The 19,702-nt window shown below is 43.9% G+C and overlaps 1 protein-coding gene across 2 annotated transcripts; it reads right to left on the reverse strand.

Annotated features, from left to right (window-relative positions):
* Positions 1-204: 204 nt before the first annotated feature.
* LOC8039415 (methionine aminopeptidase 1) lies at positions 205-19,527 on the reverse strand. Of its 2 annotated transcripts, XM_029980770.4 has the most exons (14): positions 19,355-19,527; positions 18,821-18,872; positions 18,638-18,720; positions 15,494-15,554; positions 12,714-12,805; positions 11,656-11,739; positions 11,077-11,144; positions 10,901-10,971; positions 10,479-10,610; positions 5,668-5,773; positions 4,192-4,229; positions 4,032-4,097; positions 2,829-3,015; positions 205-500 (listed from the first exon to the last, which is right to left on the reverse strand). In XM_029980770.4, exons 1-13 carry the CDS (start codon positions 19,493-19,495, stop codon positions 2,852-2,854), a joined length of 1,158 nt encoding a protein of 385 aa, XP_029836630.1. In that variant the 5' UTR covers positions 19,496-19,527; the 3' UTR covers positions 205-500; positions 2,829-2,851. The 2 variants fall into 2 exon arrangements, with proteins under 2 accessions (XP_029836630.1, XP_040360966.2); XM_040505032.2 differs by having other exon boundaries at positions 10,901-11,144; positions 19,355-19,514.
* Positions 19,528-19,702: the final 175 nt, after the last annotated feature.

Genomic DNA, 19,702 nt, shown 5'->3' on the forward strand with positions numbered 1-19,702 from the left:
AAAAGTTTTCTGGCACAAGCTTTTGGCACTGATTCTGCTACGGCACCATTTTGTCACCGGCTATTTCTTTGTATTTTCCCTGCGAGCATGTGCTGTCGGCATCGGGTACTACAAGGAATGTCATCACCTTAAATGGAAGCACATTTAGGCACCCCACTTGGCACTATCTCGTAATGCCACAAAGCAAGCAGATGACAAGACACCTACCAATCATTTGCTTTATTTCAAAGATACCAGAGCATGTAAGTTTTCTTTTCATTTCCATTCTGTAGAAGGTCTAAATAAAAACTCGGAGTTGGCTTTTTGTTTGCGGTTGTTCTCTGCTTCCTATCACACGAGTCTTGCTTCCCCATGTTACTTAAAACCCTGAGGGTTAGGTAGTTAGAAATTGCTAAGCAAAAATAAGAAAAAATTCTGGCAAAAAAGTAACATTTACATGAATTTGTTGCGCACTTGAAATTTACAACTTCATGCTGTTTTTACAGACCGGTGCGCCAAACCTGCAAAGAAACCAAGGGGAGACAACATGAGCAGAGAAATAACATAACCAACTCATAATGCACTTTTATCACTCCGATGTCTGTAATGTTGTGTCTTCCAATAGAAGGCAAAAACATTCTTGCGCGAGCTTATATTTTAATTGCTGTTGTTTCGTTCGTTCACAAGACATGAAGTTCGCTAGGCATCAACCACCTGCCCGATCTGAATTCATAAACAACTGCTTTTGCAATTTTACTGGGTAATCACCCTGCCTTCATAGCTGTATATTTTTTCAAAACTTATAGCACCTTTAGATGAATTATTAAATAAGTTGAAATTTTTAATTGTTCTGCAACTCTTTTCAGCTCGTGCCTCGGGAGCCCTATCACTGAGCTGGGATATTCTGCTGAAACACATTATGTTTTGGCAACAAAGATTTTCAAGGCAGCAATGTTTCTAAAAATCAGTTCTAATTCATAACATGTTGGAGGTTGATAATTTAAAGAAACGTCAAATTTTCGTCCATATCATCTTGACTCATCCACAATAGACAAAGTGTCAAATTTCATTAGTTCTGCCATAGGCAGATGTCACTGTCACTGATCAAATAAATGACAATCATTCAAAATTTTGATGTTTGTTGTTTCTTAAGATAATGCAAACAAAGATGATTTCATTTAGCTTTTATATGAAATCAACTGGACTAAAAACATATATATATGATAAATGTTCAGCATTATTCATTTGCCTATAGATAAAGGATGTTTCTGCCAAACAGATGTCCAAACCCTGCTACAAAAATACCCTTATTGGCGGAGCTCTATTAATCTCGGTTAACATAATTAAAAAACTTTGGCTAATAATGAATAACACTATTAGAAAATGTGGTCTACCATTGGTTACCAATATCAGGGAAATCTGATAACTGGACTACATTAAGTTCGAGATTGAATCACAATTTGAAAAACCTGGAATGTAATTGGTGAACACTACTGAAATAGAATGGCATACCATTGAATTGGTACCAATATCAGATACCCTGCTGTATCACTGAACACCAATGACAGAAATCCAGGAGTATTACTGAACACATAATATCAGAAATCCTGTCATAATATTAGTTGCAGGTACTACTGGCATTTGGTTAGATAAAATAGAGAGCCAACATTGGCATAACAATTGAAGTAACCCTGGACCATCATTGGTCAAACATCGGCATCTTCATTGGCACAACGATAGGGTGGGTTGCACACCAATATTGAAATTCACTCAATCCAATATTGTGCCAATGTTGGGTCAACACTGGTGTGCTGCCTGGAAAAGCACTCCAATCCCGTTAATAATGAATGCACTTTGGTAAAACTGGGTATACCATCCTTTACGACAACAAGCAATGTATGCTACAAATTTAATTAATCTCGAGATAGGGTTCTTAAAGTCAATCTTTCTGGGTGGGGCACCTAAGAGATAATGGATTCACAAAAACCAAAGCTTTAAATTAAGCTGCCTGATAGGACACGTCACAAAATGTGCTTTCCCCGAAAGTCCGCTTGTGCGCACTGGCGCAAGAATCTACTTCTATTTGGAGGCGAATGTCACAGTGACATCAAAATAAAAGTAATTTCGTGAGCCTCCCATTGGCTGGAAGGAGCGCAGAGGAGAGGTATACCTGCTGAATAGTTCACCTTCGTCGTCTCCACAGCATGTAAGCCGTTTTTCACCATGTATACATTGCATCAACTTTTTTTCTGCAAAAACTTTATTTTGTGACTTATGCGTCTTAAACAGGCAGCTAAGCGCAGAGTCCCTTTAAAAAAGGCTGTGCAACAATTTTCTATCTTTAGTCAAATAATTGCGAGAGTCGATTACCATCACGTCTAGAGTAAACAACTAGAAATCAATTTTTCCTGCCTAGGCTTGTTAATATTAAAAAGAAAGAATGGCAAAGGTTGAAGCTTTTGGCACCCTTAACTGGTACACCATCTCCCAAGTCACGTGCACAGTGATGTGCACTCGAGTGCACCGAGGACACCGAGTTTCCGGTTGCATTCTTTCTTCAGCGCTTCCAGCGCGCGCTGAAGCACTGTCTCTCTCTTCGACTGAGAGACATTTGACTGCCAACCATGCCGCGCCAAACAGCTGTACGCTGTGGTTTCGCTATTATGCAGTGGAATCGAGATATTAAAAAAGGAAGTTGTGTTTTCTATTTCTTTTGTCAAGACACGCAATGTATAATAAGAGCCGCAAATTCTTTCGGAGTTAATATCGCTGCATCACCCCTTCAAATCTGACGGTGATTATACCAAGTAGCCTGGCTGTCCATTTTGCTGAGAGAAAGGGGAAACCACCTAGGTCAGGTCAGGGGGGAGGGTCAGTTGTCCATGAACCAGGGCTGTCCGTTCTTGTTGCGCCTGCGCGTCAGAATCTCGCAGCCAGTGTCCGTCACCAGCAGCGTCTGCTCAAACTGGGCCGACCGCTTGCCGTCAGCCGTCACCGCAGTCCAGCTGTCCGGCCACACCGCATCGTGCCAGGTTCCTGGGCATGCCAATAATACACAGGGTCATCGAAAGTCCAATACATTTAATTGGAATTATAGGCCCAACTCGTGATGAGCTGTAGTTGGAGCTCCGGCAATGAGAAGCCTATCGTTGGAATTTCTAGAAGCATTTGCAAATGATGGGGCTGAGTCAGCGCTTGAATTCAGAAATGTGACCCCGGGTGAAGAGCGTTTTAGCGCTCAAATACTCAGCATGAGTGCATTCTTTTGAAAGCCTTCACTGTCTTTACGCACTGCCAAGTGCACCGCACAACCGCTCTTTCGAATACAACGGTCAAATCAAGCAAGGGTCCACGTTACCACATGCCCCTCTTGCGTCCCCACTCCGTGACCTCACCTTCACATTTTTGAGTGGGCGCTAACACAATATTTTACTGCAAGCATGGTAGGCCACCCTCGTAACATCAACACTAATTAGGTTAACTTGGCGTCTGAAAACCTACCAAACCTTTATCTCACAACATCAAAGAAGCTATGAATGAGAGAGGAAAAGAGCCCCCCCTTGTTTGAATTTCGAGGGACGAGATCATCCACAATCGGAAACAAAAGTGATGCTCGGGACGCATGTGGGAAAGTTCCCTCTTTGCTTCCTGCCGGAGCTACAGGTCCCCCACCTGTATCTTTAATAGCAATATTCAACCCATTTTGTGAGACCAGATGTGGCAAATCGGGTTTTCAGTTTTCGGTGCTTCTTTCTAATAGACTTCGGTAAAATAGAGCGGTGTCTACGGAAAATGCACCTTCCGTGGGTGCTATTCGATGCACAAGGATGCTAAGAAATGCAGTACATATATATGTAGTGTAAATATCTACGAGCGTACTCAACTCTGTTCAGTTGCTTGGCTCGAGCCTAAATAAAATGGCTTTACTGTAACAGGCCCTTACATTAATAACAAATTTGCAGTAATTAGAAACAAAATACAAGAAACGTAACAAATATTAACCCGAAATAGCAGATCAAATTTCAGTGCTATTTTTGGAAAGTGCAACATACCTTCTGAAATCATTGGCTCAATGGTAAAGCAGTGACCAGCCTTCATGATACCAATGGCCTTGTTTTCTGTGAAAAGTGCAAGAAAGAAAAAGTAGTACATATAGTCTTCATCCTGTTTTCTAAGCTTGGCAAAGGAATTTTCTATGTCAAAGCAACTTACTAGCATAATGTGGAACGCTTGGAGCTGTGTGAAACAACCTAGAAGCAGAACAAAAAAACATGCTCAATCCTATTGTAAGTTTAGAAACTTTGACAAGCTAGTTACACATTTCCAAACGTTTGCCAGATTGGAATATAAAATAATCCCCCTACCCAGAAAAAAATAGAATGTTTTGAACACAGGCAACTTTTTTAAACATGTCTAAGTTAAGGAAACCAACACTACCAGCAGCACGGTCATAGGAACACCTACAATCTTAGAGCTCAAAACATTCTTTGGCTGCAAGTTCAGAAAGTTCTCATGATTTTTGGCTCCTTAATAAAACTTTTTTGTAAGTGCGGGAATAATTTGCAGAACTTCAGTGGTGCCATAATTTCTTGTGGGATATTACCAGGTAACACAAGGGTGCAGACCCACAACCAGTTACTTTGCCATTTAGGCCCTTCTAGTTCTTTTTATAGTTGCTTGGTGGTTCAAATTGGCACCCCAATACAGTAAGAAAAATTAACATGGCCAGCCTCTGTTTTTCCATTTCCCGTTTGCTAATCTATGCACATAACAGTCACCTTGTTTCTTTCGTTTGAGCACAGTACGGAGTGAATGGTTTTCGCTGCAGCATAGGAGATACAAGTCATAACTTTTCACATGATTCTGTTACGGAAGATGCCTTAGCGAAATTATATGGTGTTTTCCGCAGACGCACATGTTGATGCTATGCACGCACCGGCGTGAGCAGTGAAAACGACTGAGTCTGACCGCATTAGCTTCACAGACTATATAAACCCTGAAGAAAATGAGCAGACTTGCTATACACACATTAAAGGCGACACTCCTGAGAGAGCGCGACGGCTGAAGATAATTAGGTCAACAAGTCTGCCCGAGTCCTCACATAGAAGGCGCCATCTAATCGTTAGAAGTTGTCCACTCCTGCGATTCTAAGATGCTCAACTTTTTTGGCCCTCGTAAGGATACGACTTTCAATGCGCGAACTAGAGAATGCGGCAAGCCCGCATTAATAATTACCTTGTGTAACCGTGTCGTGTTTTCAATTTTTACCATTTTTTTCCCAGGGGTTTGAAAACTTGTGTAATATTAAGACTCCTTGCGGTCTGACAGACTTGGAAATAATGAGGTTCCACTGTGCTTCCCTTCCATTCCTTCCATTTGTCACACACTGCCAAGATTGGAGGCAGAGGAAGCCACAGAGGCACAAATGCTGTCAATGATTGTGGTGCTGAGAAACTTCCCCTTAGATGAACATCTGGCCTGTGCCTGGCTCGGGAAGTTCCACCAAAGAAAAAGTGGGGAAAAGATTGGGTTTTATACGGAGCTTGCAGACAGAAAGAAAGGTCCAATTCTTGCGACAACACACTCACAGAAATTTACGTAACTAGACAAAGTACCACGGTGCAAATTGCTATATAGTGTAGGGACTTCCCTCGTTGCGTCAATCGCGGTAGATCGAGCTCCCCATACCTGTGGATTCCGTGGCCGCAGTAGCTCCTAACCACCGAGAATCCGTGCGACTGCGCATGCTTCTGGATGATGTTTCCTATCTCCCGGTATCGCACGCCAGGCATCACTGCATTGCAAAGGATCACAGCAATGAGTCGCAAAACACACACGCACTACATATCCTGCAATGACAAACCAAGAAATTTGTGTACACTAGCACATTCCCTCTAAGCCAGGGGTCCCCAAACTCCGTTCCAGAAGCCAGGTCTGGCCCATGGTAGTCTTTCGACCAGCCCGCATCCAGCAGACCTGCTGCTAACGCCACAAAAAGTCTGTGAAAAAAGAGACGATGCCACGCCGAATCCAAACGCACAACCTAAAATAACTTAAAAAAAACAAAAAAAACAAAAAAAAACAAAAAAACGAGAAACTGCATTGTAACACAGGTCCTCTTGCCATTTTATGAATTGAACGTTGTCATTACTAGTATTCCTATTCTTAGTCCCCTGCTTCGTGTCTGTGTAACAATGTTAAAATTCCATTGTCTTCTCATGCACATCATACTTAGTGTCCTCTCACCCCTGTCATAACTATTGCATATTGTCAGCATTAGATTTATCATTCTCATTAGTCCTTTGCACTGAGTGAATGTGCCACAAAGTTCCATCGTGCCTTGATTTATAGCTGGCGAGTTTTCTAGGTCACAAGTGTAGTGTAATTTTATAATCTGCTGAATATTACATTTTTTTCTTTTATAATTACTTTTTTTTTTTTTTCCGGCCCTTGAGACTGCAATAGTTTGCTAATCCAGCCCTTTAGCCAAAAAGTTTAGAGACCCCTGCTCTAAGTCATGTTGTCACAAAAAGCCCTGTGCAAGTTTGGGCTCATGGCAAACCACACAGTGCAAGTACTACGATAAGTTTGCTGGTTAATAGTCTAACCTTGGACATGTCAGCACCGGATGAATTGAGCGCCCCAATAAATGTTCCACCCTCAAAGACAAGAGCATTTCGTAAAGCTACGAGCGCAGGGTCCATACCTTCCCAAGATGCTCCCCGCGCCCTAAGACATGCAGAGAAGGGAAGTTCCCAGAGCTATACTAACTTCTGTGGACTTTTTCTACCTTGAAAAGATTCATGTCTCTATTCTCCATGCTTATGCTTTAGGGCAAGTGTTCTGAGTGCATCTAGATACCTATAGACCCTTTCCAGAATTCAGTGCCATCTGGTGACTCAAATGGCAGCTTGACTTTTACCGTACTAATGGTGGCGATGAACCTGTGGTCTGCAGTACTGCACGGGGCACCATCACTTTCGCAAGTCAATGGGCGCGTTAAGTCCGTGCTCCGGAGCGCGAGAGTTTGGCGCTCCTTTCACTAAACGGACAGGAGTGTCACCGGAGACTGACACTCGAGTGCGCTCTTCGTGCACCGAGAATTTTTCGGAGCGCGAGTGACTTCTTTGCGCTCCGTGACGTCACGTAAACAAACAAGATGGCTGCGCTGCTGTTGAGACCGTCGAGACGAAAAGGCGTAGCTGGACCGCTGCCCCTTTTCAGTTGATTAGTGCTTAATCCAGCGGATAAAAAGGATTTGATTTGAAAGCCAAGACAGCAATTAGCCTTCCGAAAAAATTTGTTCGTGCATCTCGCCTGAAAAAGGAATTCATCTATCAAAAGGTAGCGTGCCGATTGGACAGCGACAGACAAGTTGTCGAGATGAGGAGACATTCGGATCGCTTTGTCCCTTTTATAATGCTTAGCCCAGCGAATAAAGATACTTTGATTTGACAGCCGAAACATCAGTGAGCGTTGAGGAAAAGGTTTGTTCGTGCGTCTTGCCTGAAAACGAATTATCTATTGAACGAGCGTGCCGATAGCTCGGCGACTGAAAAGTTGTGATGAAAAGACAGCCAGACCGCTGGCTGCCCTGCTTAGGATGCTTAGCCCAGCCGTAGCGAATAAAGGTACTTAGATCGGAAAGCCGAAACACCAGTTAGCGTTGCGGGCAAGGCTTGTTCATGTATACCGCTTAAAAGCGAATTGACGTGCAATCGAACGACGGTGTGCCGGTATCGGCGTAGCTTGTCTCGCCGCGAGACGGAACCAGGGAACCTCTGACAAATTTGAGGGTGTCCTGCGTCGACGAGCGGGTTCAAGAATGCTGTCTTTAATTAATTTGAATCGGAACAGCATGCATGGTCAATAAATAGATCGGCCAGGTAACCTTCCACATATGTGCACGAAGCGAGTCTTCTAACCTTTCAGGAATATTAAAACGTTCGTAGAAACTTCATAACGTCGCCGCCTCATTTGCTTTAGACTCTGTCGCTCGTCACGGGCCGAATTAATTTATCTTCGAAATATTTTCGGCTTCTGCCACCCGTATTCATGGTCGGAAGGAGCCCGTGTGGCCCGTCGATAGTTTCTGTGGTTTCTGGTCCTGTGCCCTGTTCCAGAACTTACTCGATCTAACTCTAGGGTAAAGGTGGTTATCGAAAACCTACCCACGTCCAGCGTTTCTCTATTTTTGTTGTCACGTGACATAATCCGCCAGAGTAACTCGGATCCATTCGAGTAGGTTTGGAATGCAGCCTCGGTGTGTCGCGCTCGTGTACGATATGCACCGTTTAGTTGCTGCGCTCGGAGTATGAAACTCGGAGCGTCGGAGTACGAGTAAAGGAGCGCCGACTTAAAGCGGCCAATGGTGAATGAGAATGCGCGCGTCACTGACCAATTCTTTTTAAATCTCTTTCCGTGTCGATGGCGAAAAAGATCCAACCAGTCAGAATGAAGCGCCAGCCCACTAGACGCCTTGATAAAATTCTATACATCAAGGGGCTTTGAAGTGGAGTGTGTGCTACTAACAGATTGACTGGGCCAGAGTTAGAAATGAATGCTTACGCAGCTCTTGCATCCAATTCCTGCTTCACGTCGCACTAACATCTAGAATATGTAGGCATCGAATCACCTCCTTAGGAGCATCTTCAGCGTCTTTCATCACTAAACAGATGGCCGCCATTAGTATTCGCGACTCCAGCAAAACGGACGCCACCAAGCGGGAAAACCCAGAACCAGCCGGACCAGGTCGCCCCGCGCCCCTGGTGGCTTTCGCGGATACGAGTTGTCGGCGCGGTGGCGAACAATGTAATTTGACGAAGGTCCGAAAATTTTTTAAGTTTGCCTGATTGTTCATTAGTCTGGTGAAGCCTCAGTAGATTGTTTCCTTCCATCACGTGTTTGAAAGCCCGTTTACTCCACAACACACGGTCGCGTGCTTTCGATTTCTTGGATGGGGAGGAATCACGGAAAAACGTTTTGGTTTCTTGTCTGTCTCGAATCACATTTAAAGTTACGACTACTGGTAATTGATAAGTGGTCTCTTTATAAGGATGCAGAACAGTGGACTGGGGACGACAGACGGGGTGTTTCACCGGAGGGAATACTAACGTTACAGTCAGGTAAAGGGAAGGTTCGATAGCTGCTTTTCTTGAGTTTGGCTGCGTTCGATTAGCTTCAAGTCTGAGCCACCCACGCCGGTCGGTGCGTTGGCTATTCATCTTGGCTGCTTTTCGCCGAGAAAGCCTCTGGACCACAACAAAGGAGTTGGACTGTTTTTGCAATTACTTGATTCCGGAAAACCTGCTCGCTGCATACGATTAATGAGGGAAATTGTCTGCTTTAAAAAGGTGGGGGACGCGTCTCGCAAAGTTAGAAGCTGTCACGGCATTATGACCTATCGCGCCTCCAATATTTATATTATACCCCCTTCGAAGCCAGTTGCAATATACGTTTACATTGTTCAGGTTGACCGGCCACAAAAAATACTAATTTTCTCCGTCCAGTACTCAAAGTCAAGTTCACTGCAGAGAGGTTCTGCGTAAATCTCCGATGAAGGTTCTCTTCAGTTTGTCCGAATTCGTCTCCGTGCTACCGGCTACTACCATTTGGCTGAGTTTAAATAGTATCTCTCTGTCTGTCAAATATACTTTTATTCAGCAGTTCACTTCATAGCTAGTAAATTAAGCCCATATTTAAACCCGAAGAATATACTAATATTGCTTTAGTGGGGCCCATAGTAAGTAATATAATACATAACCCGTATATTCATCAAAATAACTTCTCGATTGCTACTAAGACATGAATTGAAATACGTGTATCAGCTGCTTAGTGGGGCGCCAGCGGGTTAACACACTCTTTGACTCAAGAAGCACTTGCTTAATTTTCGTGATTTTACTGCAGCCTGTGTTGTTGACTGAGCAGACGACTGGAGCAGTTTCTTAAACGTGGATACGCACAAAAGCTTGATTTTGCGGACAGATAAGTCGCATGGTCGAGGCATGCGAGTTAGCTGAAGATTACTCTCGGTGGAACAATTTTGTAGGCATCGCCGCTTTCCTTAGCTGATTAAAACTAATTAGAGTCTATTGCCGTCTCTCCGGAGCCCATAGTTTCGGTTTTGAACAAAATCTCTGATACGAAAGTTTGATATGAAAAGAACAAAAAACACGGGGAAAACAAAACTATGCTCTGCAAGTTTATGTGCACAGGCTACACTTAACTGTCGCATTTCAGATACCTGTAAAATTGGGCATTAAAGAAAAGAAAACCTGTTAAATTCAATGCGCCACCCGTTCAGGCGGCCCGGCCGAGCCGACGCGACCTGGACTCAGCCGCCATGTTTGTTTGGTGGTGGCGGCCCCTATAGGTCGCTGGAGTCGCGAATAGCACATATGCCATTTTTCAGATGATGATAGTGATCAAAGTTGCCAGTCTGAATTCTGGAAAGGGTCTATTGTGCAATGTGCTTGGTAGATACAAAAAGGCATGCTTACCAGCCTCAATGGCCTTGGAAAGGCACTCGTGTGTTACTTCAACTAGCTTGCGGGCAGTCTTGTCCACGTTGCCGATGAACACCGTCTCGTTCAGATCTCCGTGAAAGCCGTTGTGGTACACCGTGATGTCCACTGCACACAACCGAGGAAAAACAGAGACCCATCAGACTTCGGCTGAAACCAAAATTGCAACAGCCTGGATGTGAGGAAAGAAAGAGACATGGTAAATCTGAAGACAAGCCTGCATTCATGTGCGAAAAGGAACTGGCAATTTACAAAATTTTAAGAATCATAGTATGTTTCTTCAGTGACTCTCTATGGATGCCCCCTTCCCTTATTTCCCCCAACTTAAAGCTACTAGTATGCCAACATGCTAAACCGTCCAAGGTGAAAATTCTTAGTTCTTCCATTCAGCGACATACCATTCAAAAGGTCTCCATCTTGAAGCGGTCTCATGTCCGGGATGCCATGGCAAATGACCTCGTTCACCGACCTGCGACGGGCCCGGGAATAGAGTGTTTCACAAATACGCTTCCAGTTTTTTGACGAACACAGATCTCGCACAGGGAAAAGGGAGTCTGCTAAAGGAGACACATACGTGCAGCAGGACTTGGGAAACTTGTAGTAGTTCAGAGGCGACGGATAGCAGTCGCGTTCGATGGATGCCTGGAAACATGGAAACAAAGATTGTCCATTAGATGACCTCCTGGGTCAGGCGTCCCGGCACGGTGCTTGGAATGCATCTCCGACGGATGCATCCAGCATCCCACGCCGGCCATTTAACATCAAATTGTTCCCGAGCAAAATACACCATGCCCTGGGGGCAGCTGGAAAACGTGACGGGTGGTTGCAATCCCGGAAGGTGGTGGTCGAAGCGCCAGCAAATATGACAACTGGATGCAGGTGTCATCGCCATTCCGCTGTTCCAACCCACATCTGCTAGAGCTTTCATCGTTTGGCTGGTTGCAGAGTGAGCTGAAGCAGAATGGGCACCTGCTGTATCTATTTCCGCTGATACGTCACCTCCGGGATTCCGGTGATCCACGGGGTCACCCGATTGTGGTGTTGCAGGACCGAAATTGAGGAACAGAGACGCAACAGACGCACCGGTAGGATAAGTGCTCCGAGGCACCAAAGTCCTAGCAACAGTGGGCTTTGGCAACAGGGCGTTACATACCTCGTGAACCAGTCTGTCCAGCTCGTCGGTCGTCACACCCACCTCGGCAGCGCCCAAGGCCACGTCAAGAACCTCCCTTGCCAGCTAAAAAGTTTGCAAGGAAGGTATGATAAAAATGACAGAAAGAACACTGATTGATGGGAAATGTACATAAAGAGAGAAAGAGAAAGACAGAGTGAATGGTACACTAGGGGAATTCGAATTTATTAAGCAAGTACTGGCTACATAGTAAAACATATAAAATAGCGTAACAGAAAGACAAGGACAAGAAGTATACAGGACAGGCGCTAACTTTCAACTATGCTCCGTTTCACCTTCAGTCCGAGCGCAGTGGACGCCACGAGCCATCCCAGCCGATCCAGCGCCGGGAGTAAGTCGCGTGACCTGCCGGTGGGGCGGGGCGACACAGGGAGCTCAAGGTCGCATGACACTCCCTCTACGCCGCATTGGCTGGGATGGCTCCTAGCGTCCGCTGTGCTCGGACGGAAGGTGAAACGGAGTATAGTTTTATTCAGGAAAATTCTAGTTGAAAGTTAGCACCTGTCCTGCATACTTCTTGTCCTTGCCTTTCTGTTGCGCTATTTTATATGTTTTACTAAGATGAACCAACTAGCCCAACAACGTACCCTACTAAGCTGGCTACATAAAATACCAGAGGGCTGCACATGCAGTAAATTTCTAGGTTTGATGATTTTGAGGATTTAAATGTTGTATTTTGCTGTGGCTTGTGGCCCCACAAATAATTTCTACTCTTTACAGAAGCAATTAAGTTAGTTATAAGCGTGCGAAACCTGTACGCTCCGAGCATCTCAAGCTTACTAGAGTCAGTCTGCTACAATTTTCACAAGACTCTGTTCATTATTTGTCAGTCTTTTTGTAACAGCTTTTTAAATTGCTCATAGCAACTCAATTCTTAAAAGCTTAAAAGGATCGCAGTTCTTAGCTTTTGTTCATCAGTGACCAACTCGTTACTCTACGGCCCCCGGCACAACATTTCACTGACAAAGCAGAGATATCACATAGCACTAATGACAATACAAACTAAAATAGACACGTGCCTTTGAGGCCAGGGTCACTCCTTCAATTTCCTCCTCAGTTAGCACCTTGATCACAGAGGAATGCTTTGCAGCCTGCTCACTAAGAGGAATACCTGAAAACAAAACAGCATTACAACAAATTGCTATCAAATTGATAACACCCCAAAGAACACCTGAAGACTGGACAAGTTATAAGCAATGTGATATGGAGCAGTTAAACTTATATGCATAACTATTTCTTTCCGATTCATACTGTCGCATTTAGCAACATGCCACTGAAGTAGCTTTTTGTGCATGAGACAAAGGGAGGGTGCTAAACTGGCAAGTGAATAAGTGCACAGCACCTCAATCCTTTAAAATGGGCGGCAGCCTGCGCCAACTGTTTAACATGTTTACAGAAGCAGCCTTCCCTTGTCAGCATTTCCCTTCCCCGACCTTAGGAGGTGTGGCACACATGCAAAACTAAACATCACCCTGATCATGTGTTGAGTAATACCTGCTCAGATATATAACACATACCCCAATACAGTCAGACGCCTTTATAATAAAGTCAGCGGGACCGGAGAAATTCATCGTAGTGCAGGTAACTTCGTTGAAGTAGTTGAACGCAAAAGATTGATCAAGCAAAACTGAATTTGTGCTATTGCATATTGACATATCTGCACGGCATTCAAGGCGTTTTAGGAAACAGTATTGCACCAAATATAGTATGAGTGACATCAGAAACGAGGTTTTGTAGCTTGACAATCGACTGCCAAAAGGGGGATCGCTGACTGGTTCTACGAGCGCATCGCAGCTTGGAGCACGTGGGGGAAAAGCTCGCGCTGCACTGTACAGGCATCTTAGGCTCAATTACCACTTTATTTTTTTTTTTTCCTAAATAAAAAATGTATTGGCACACGTTTGTGTACTCAGCATTGCGTGATGCAATTTAAAGGCGCCAGGCTAGCAATCGTGCCACCAGCACCGGCACTGGCAAAGTTTGTCATCTACAGCCGAGACACCAGGTGCTCTTTGCTGCAGACTAATTTCATGCTGTCCAAACTTCCACACAAAAAGCTTAACAGACTCATCAAAAGATGAACCGCAACAATCACTAAACCACCAACATCGATCCCCGAGGACGCAGCGAAGTCGCTCGCTGACTGTGCAAGTTTGGTCTTTCCTAAATCGGGCAGTGACTTGGGCCGGCACGTGTCATTGGAAGAAATTCTTAAAGTGGCTGCGCTGCTCTCGGTTGCTTGTATATTCACTAGATGGTGTAGGAGTGGGTGCGGCAGCAAGGCAGAATCAGCCACGCACTCGACACGCGACAAGTGCAGTGCGCGGCGTGGCAAGGATGGGGAGAGGCGCACAAGCAAGCTCTTTTCCACATCTGTCCGGCACAAAAAGGGGGGCACGTTTCTTTCTGTGCGGCTCAACTGACTTCGCTTAGATTTTGGCGTGAAGGTAGAGTCATAGGTCACGTTTCCTAAACTGCATATTATCGCTCCAACAATTTGTGACTCCGATCGAGCAAGATTGGGAGTCTTGGATCCTGAAAAGATTGGCACCACAATCAACCAGATGCCAATGCAGCATAAAGAGGTTGTGACTGCCCATGAAAATACTTTTTTTATATATACTCTTGTTCGCGCAGGTCCTTTCAAACACGCTGACGTACATGCAAAATAAGAAAACTAGTGCATGCGTTGCCTAGACAAAGCGCAGAAAAGAAAAAGAACTCCTCTTGGAGCGGAGTGGCACATACTCAACGGCGTGAGCAAAATAAAAGTATACACGAGCGCGCGCGGCGGAGGCGCTGTTTTCGACGCCATGTGGTTTTGGTTTAAATAATTTCTTAGTGTGCAACCTTGCCTCTAGATGGCGCTACAAGACTATGTTGATGCATGCAGGCTTTCTGTGCTGCAATGTAGTCACTTAGCATTATCTAGACACAAGGTTACAAATTAACCTTGCTAACAAAGCTGCTAACAAATTAATTAGACCCAAAGCCGAGAATATGTGGCGCCGCGGCAGCTTCAACTATCACCGCTGCCGCAGTATTTCTCTTATCTACGCGCATCACTTGAGAGCGACAATTTATGTAAAATTGATTCCCTTTCGCCTAAAGAATTCAAAATACCAGTCATTTTTGCTTGATGGGGCAGCAAAATTGCTTCGTTAAACAGGAGTCTGTTTAACGAAGCAATTTTGAAGCATGCAAAGTCCGAGAAACAGATTGAACAGATAGAAGATTGGCCGGGACCTTAGTTTAATTCGTTAAACGGGCATTTTCATAGTTATAAAGACGTTTGACAGTAAGATCAGCTGACCTTTTTGCAGTGTCACAGTCCTCCACATTTAAACACTATTGCTAATATTATATTGATATCAGCAAAGATAAACACCACCACTACTACTGACAACCAGTTAAGGATAAAGGAGAAATAAACACAAAAACATACCTTTAGTTGCGGTCAATAAGTCAAGCAATCAGTAACTTTTTTTTTTTAGTTTGAAAACAGAAACTGAGTGATGCAAGAAAAAAACATGTTTACCGCCTCGCCACCCTTAGCATATTCATAGTCACTTCTAAGTTGTTTTTAATCTCAAACTAAAAATTCTGTAGTATTGCCACTACTGACTGCACATGATGTACATTTGAATACTTTTACTGATTTGTGTCAAACTTACAAAACTAGCACCCTCTATTTTTAGAGCTGGGAAAACAGAAGAGTGACTAAATATATGCAGCACCCATAGTTCTTAATTTAAGAAGGCAAGCCAAGCTAATCCAGACAACTGAATACACAGCTTACCATCAGGGTGCTCTGCGTAATCCGGGCGCATTATATGCTCAGGGACCTCTCGCTTGGGCGACTGCAAAAGAATGGGGTAAGTTGTGAGTGGCAAAGTATGTGTGTGCTTCCTGATATAACCCATTGGAAAGGAGCCGCCCAGAAACCTCAGAATGGTATCCACCATTTTGCTAAGGGAATTAGCTCCTTCACAGCACTAGATCAATTAGATCAACACTGTTTCAACTGTATACGGACTATTGGAGAAAGAGTGAAAGGTTTAAAAGGAATGGAGAGAGGAGATTAGAGCGTTGAAAGAATGTGAACTCCATACGGTTTGCATTCACATTGTGATGCCGTTTTTAGAGTGCAGCTCTTAGGTGCCCAATTTCGGGTTGAGCGGCGGCGCCATAACCGAGCGCGGTGCATTATGGAATGTCACAGTTTGCCCGCTAAATTTAGCGGAGAAACTGAATCGGTGTTGAGGTCCATGTGATGTCAATTTCCCCGCTAAATTTAGCGGGGAAACTTAAACCACTAACATTGACGGGGAAACTTAACCCACTAAATTTAGCGGGGAAATTTTCACTAAATTTCCTGGTAAATGGGAGGGGAGGGTATAGGGGTGCATACCCTCTCCTCCCTACCCTCCCCTCCTCCTCCTCAAGAGCTGCGTTCTAATTTCGGAATACAAAAAATTGTAAACGCCTTTAATTTTTTTTCTTTCCCCAATAACTCTCTCACACTCTCCTCCGACATCCTAATGGGATCATTACCGGTCTTGCAACCAATTCAATAATAACCTCACTGCCACACCGAGGCTTCCAGATTCCTTTTTGAGTTTTCTTGGCAGCCGTAACTGTCTGCATAACTTTTCTGTTCTACAGCTGTGCGTTAAGCTTGTTTGTCACAGCCATTGAACTAGCGAAGACAGATCTGTCTCTTGCAAACCATATGCTGTTAGCAATTCTGAGAAAGATGCAGGAGAGAGCTGATGGCTCCCTGCACCTTGCTTCACCTTAGAGTGGCTACCATAGTGCGAGCGCTTTGCCATTGATATGAATCTTGAGTGCGCGAGCGATAAAATTGGTAATAGTTACAAATGTGCTTCAGCCTTGGTTCTACTATAATATGTTAAGAAAAACAATTATTCACTATGTAAGCATGCACACGGTGTGATCTTTGCTCATATTAATCAGCCTACGTTCTAGGTTTTCCCCAGATAAAATGAAAGGTATCCATCTGCACTGAGCTTCTTACCAGTCTGTTCAGGGGTTAAAAGGCAAATTTACTTTACACCTTTAGTGTCTTGAATATCAACGGATGATGAGAGAGAACATTTTCCGGACATGACAAGCACAGTAAGCTTTGTTGCCAAGCAAATTCCAGCTGAGAGATATGGCTTTTCAAAACGCTCAGAATGCACAAAACAGAAACAAGCTTTTTGCAAGACGCAACAATCAAAATCACACTTTTCCCCTGTGGCCTAGCCGAGAACAAAAGAGAATCCAGCAGGACGTCGATGTGGTATTCAACATATAATTACATTACGTCCAGCCAGACCAGAATGATATATTCCATTCTGTATAAAAAGTTTAAGTTGCCTCAGTGGCTCTGAGGCAAGCCATAGCCTTTTTGCCTACCATGCAGCCCATCCCAACTGCTCCTTTCGACCTTGAATTTAAAATGTGAAAATTATACAAACACCAAATCCCCGAGGCATTTTTAGTGCTGAAGGATTCATAAGGCTGTTTAAACATTTTAACACCCTGGCACAAAGACAGATTTGTTCAAGTCATACCTGGGCAACTTCACACTGCTAATCAATCTCACGTTACCTCTTGCATTCGAGCATTTACAATCATGCAACTTTACTCAATTTCCACAAGTTAAGCGCAATGTCATCAAAGGTTGCACGAGTGTAGCTCTTAGAAATGTGTTGAAGGCAATGTGCCTTCAATGTGCATTAGTGCAACAAACTAGTTTCCAAAACCAGGTGCTCTCTCTCACCTGTGCATTGTACAATGCTGAATTCTTAAGATGTACTATTATAGTAACCGATAGAAAAGCAAAGAAGCAGAATTCCGAAGGCCTTTCGTGCCTGATTTCAGCTGCTGCGCCATTCCAGGGGATCGATTCTGCTTGGTGCGACGTTCGAGTGTCGCACAAAGCAACAGCTGTGGCATAGCCATGATAACGTGGCATTTTTCACTGAAATAATATGACTTTTATTGACTGAATTCTCACACTAGTGAAGAAGTTTATGGGATACTTTGCCTCAACATCTTTTATCCCACAGTTCCCTCAATGCACAGGGGCATGCAGACGCTACTCCTTCAGTATAAGCCTCTTTTTATGCTCAAGCATAAAAAAAAAGAGAGAGAATTTATTAAAGGGATTGTCCGGTGACATCCGGAAGTTACCAAGTTTTTGTGCTGGTGCTGGTCACCTAGAGTGGTATTTGTTGCATTAAAAGATGCCCCAGTATTCATTAAATCAATTATGAACACCAATACGAAACTTCATGCCAAATTTCGCAAGTATGCATGGCTAGTCGTGTCACGACGTCTCATCAAGCATAGTAACGTCAGAGTCGCGGGCGTTGACTTACCGTAAAATACTGGGTAAGCGCCCACTCAAACTTTGGAGATAATCGCAAAAAAATGGGGGAAGGGCACTTGTCCGGTCATCAATTTTACATATAAATGTACTGTGCATATTTTCTCAGATCTTACAGATTTGGGAATGGGTGCTTAATGTGGAATGGGCAGATGCGCGGTATACACGGTTTTGATCAACGTGGTTTATGGTGCATACAAAGAAGATTGCCGAAGAATTGAGCTTCCCTCAATACCGTAAATGTTGTCTCTCCTAGAATAAAGTTATTTTACAGACAACAGTTAAACGCTGAGGTGGCTCCCTTTGCCCGACGTTATGTCAGAGCTTCCACTGTTGCCAACGAAAATGCTGTGCGATCTCAGCAGTTAGGCTTTGTTTAAAATTCAATTACTTGTGCAGTGGAGGTTTAAAAATTAGGATACTGAGTAGATGATATTCCTAAAAGCAATGACAATATAAGTTCATTGTTTTCTGAAAGGAAAAATGTTACCTGACAATCCCTTTAATTTAAAGGACTAAACCTAATGATTATGGGCATATACACACCAAAGGAAAAGGCCTCAGCTTTCCCGTGAAGGTATATGACGGCCACGGGTTGAAGATCGACCCGGCGGCATTCTTGGCATTCTCTGCAACACGCCATGTAAACACGCCATGTAGTATTAAAACGATTAAAACCGGTAATGAAATAAATTTAAAAAAAAAAATGTTTGCAAAACTGTAACTTACTTATATCTTTGTGCACTTGCTTATGAGCGTCCCAGCTACCTTTGAAGCAAGCCTGTGAGGGGAAAGCAGGGACAAGCGTTAATTGCTTAAACTTTTTTGTCTATTTATTATTTGTTGTTGACTGTAGCGCGGCGTAAAGACACAAAATACCTGTAGCGCTGATAGGACCCGAACGAACATGCGCCAAATTAAACTCGGACGAAAACTTGACACTGATTTTCAAAGATGGTAGCGCGTCCGTTCGGCTCAAGAATAGGAACCGGCACAAAAATAGCCTTATTTTTTTTCCCCCTTCTTTTTACAGAAAAAAAAAAAATATATATATATATATATATAGGCAGAGTGAGACTATCTATTCAATTCCAAAACGAACGCAAATACATCGCGTAACATGGAGGTTATTTATGCTTGACGGAAATGATTATATCTTAGTCCGAGACTTAATTTTCCATTCACGAACGGACGCGGGCCGCGAGATTCCCGCACGTGCGGCGTCCAATTCTCGGGAAGGCGAAGTGCCAGGCCACGTCTGACCTGGGAGCAGAAGAAAGATCCCTTGATTCCCAGCTTGATACAAGTGGGGCATTGCAACTTGGCAGAACTTTCACATCCTAGGGTACCGCAAACATTTTGCAAGATCTCGCTTTGCGCATTCTCCATGTCCACGGTCGCCATGATTGCCGATTGTGGAACGCCCGCGCCACCTGAAGACCGCATTCGCCGAACCTTCCGAACCCAAAACTTCAAACTACAAAATGAAATCGGATTTTTCTAGCCTTCATCAAGTATGAACATGATTTTTAGACAAATTTTTTATAATAAGGATTCGTTCCAGACGTCGTACGCAAACGGCACGCGCTGTAAAATAACCGACGCGGTAGA

The sequence above is a fragment of the Ixodes scapularis genome, unplaced genomic scaffold (assembly GCF_016920785.2).
Source record: "Ixodes scapularis isolate PalLabHiFi unplaced genomic scaffold, ASM1692078v2 PGA_scaffold3__209_contigs__length_174095766, whole genome shotgun sequence".
Classification (NCBI taxonomy): Eukaryota; Metazoa; Arthropoda; class Arachnida; order Ixodida; family Ixodidae; genus Ixodes; species Ixodes scapularis.

Coding starts and splice junctions, on each gene's coding strand:
- LOC8039415 (XM_040505032.2), bottom strand. CDS start 19,495: ATGGCGACCGTGGACATGGAGAATGCGCAAAGCGAGATCTTGCAAAAT. Junction 18,721..18,820: donor GCAAGTGCACAAAGATATAA/GTAAGTTACAGT, acceptor GGCGTGTTGCAG/AGAATGCCAAGAATGCCGCC. Junction 11,740..12,713: donor GAGTGACCCTGGCCTCAAAG/GCACGTGTCTAT, acceptor CAAACTTTTTAG/CTGGCAAGGGAGGTTCTTGA.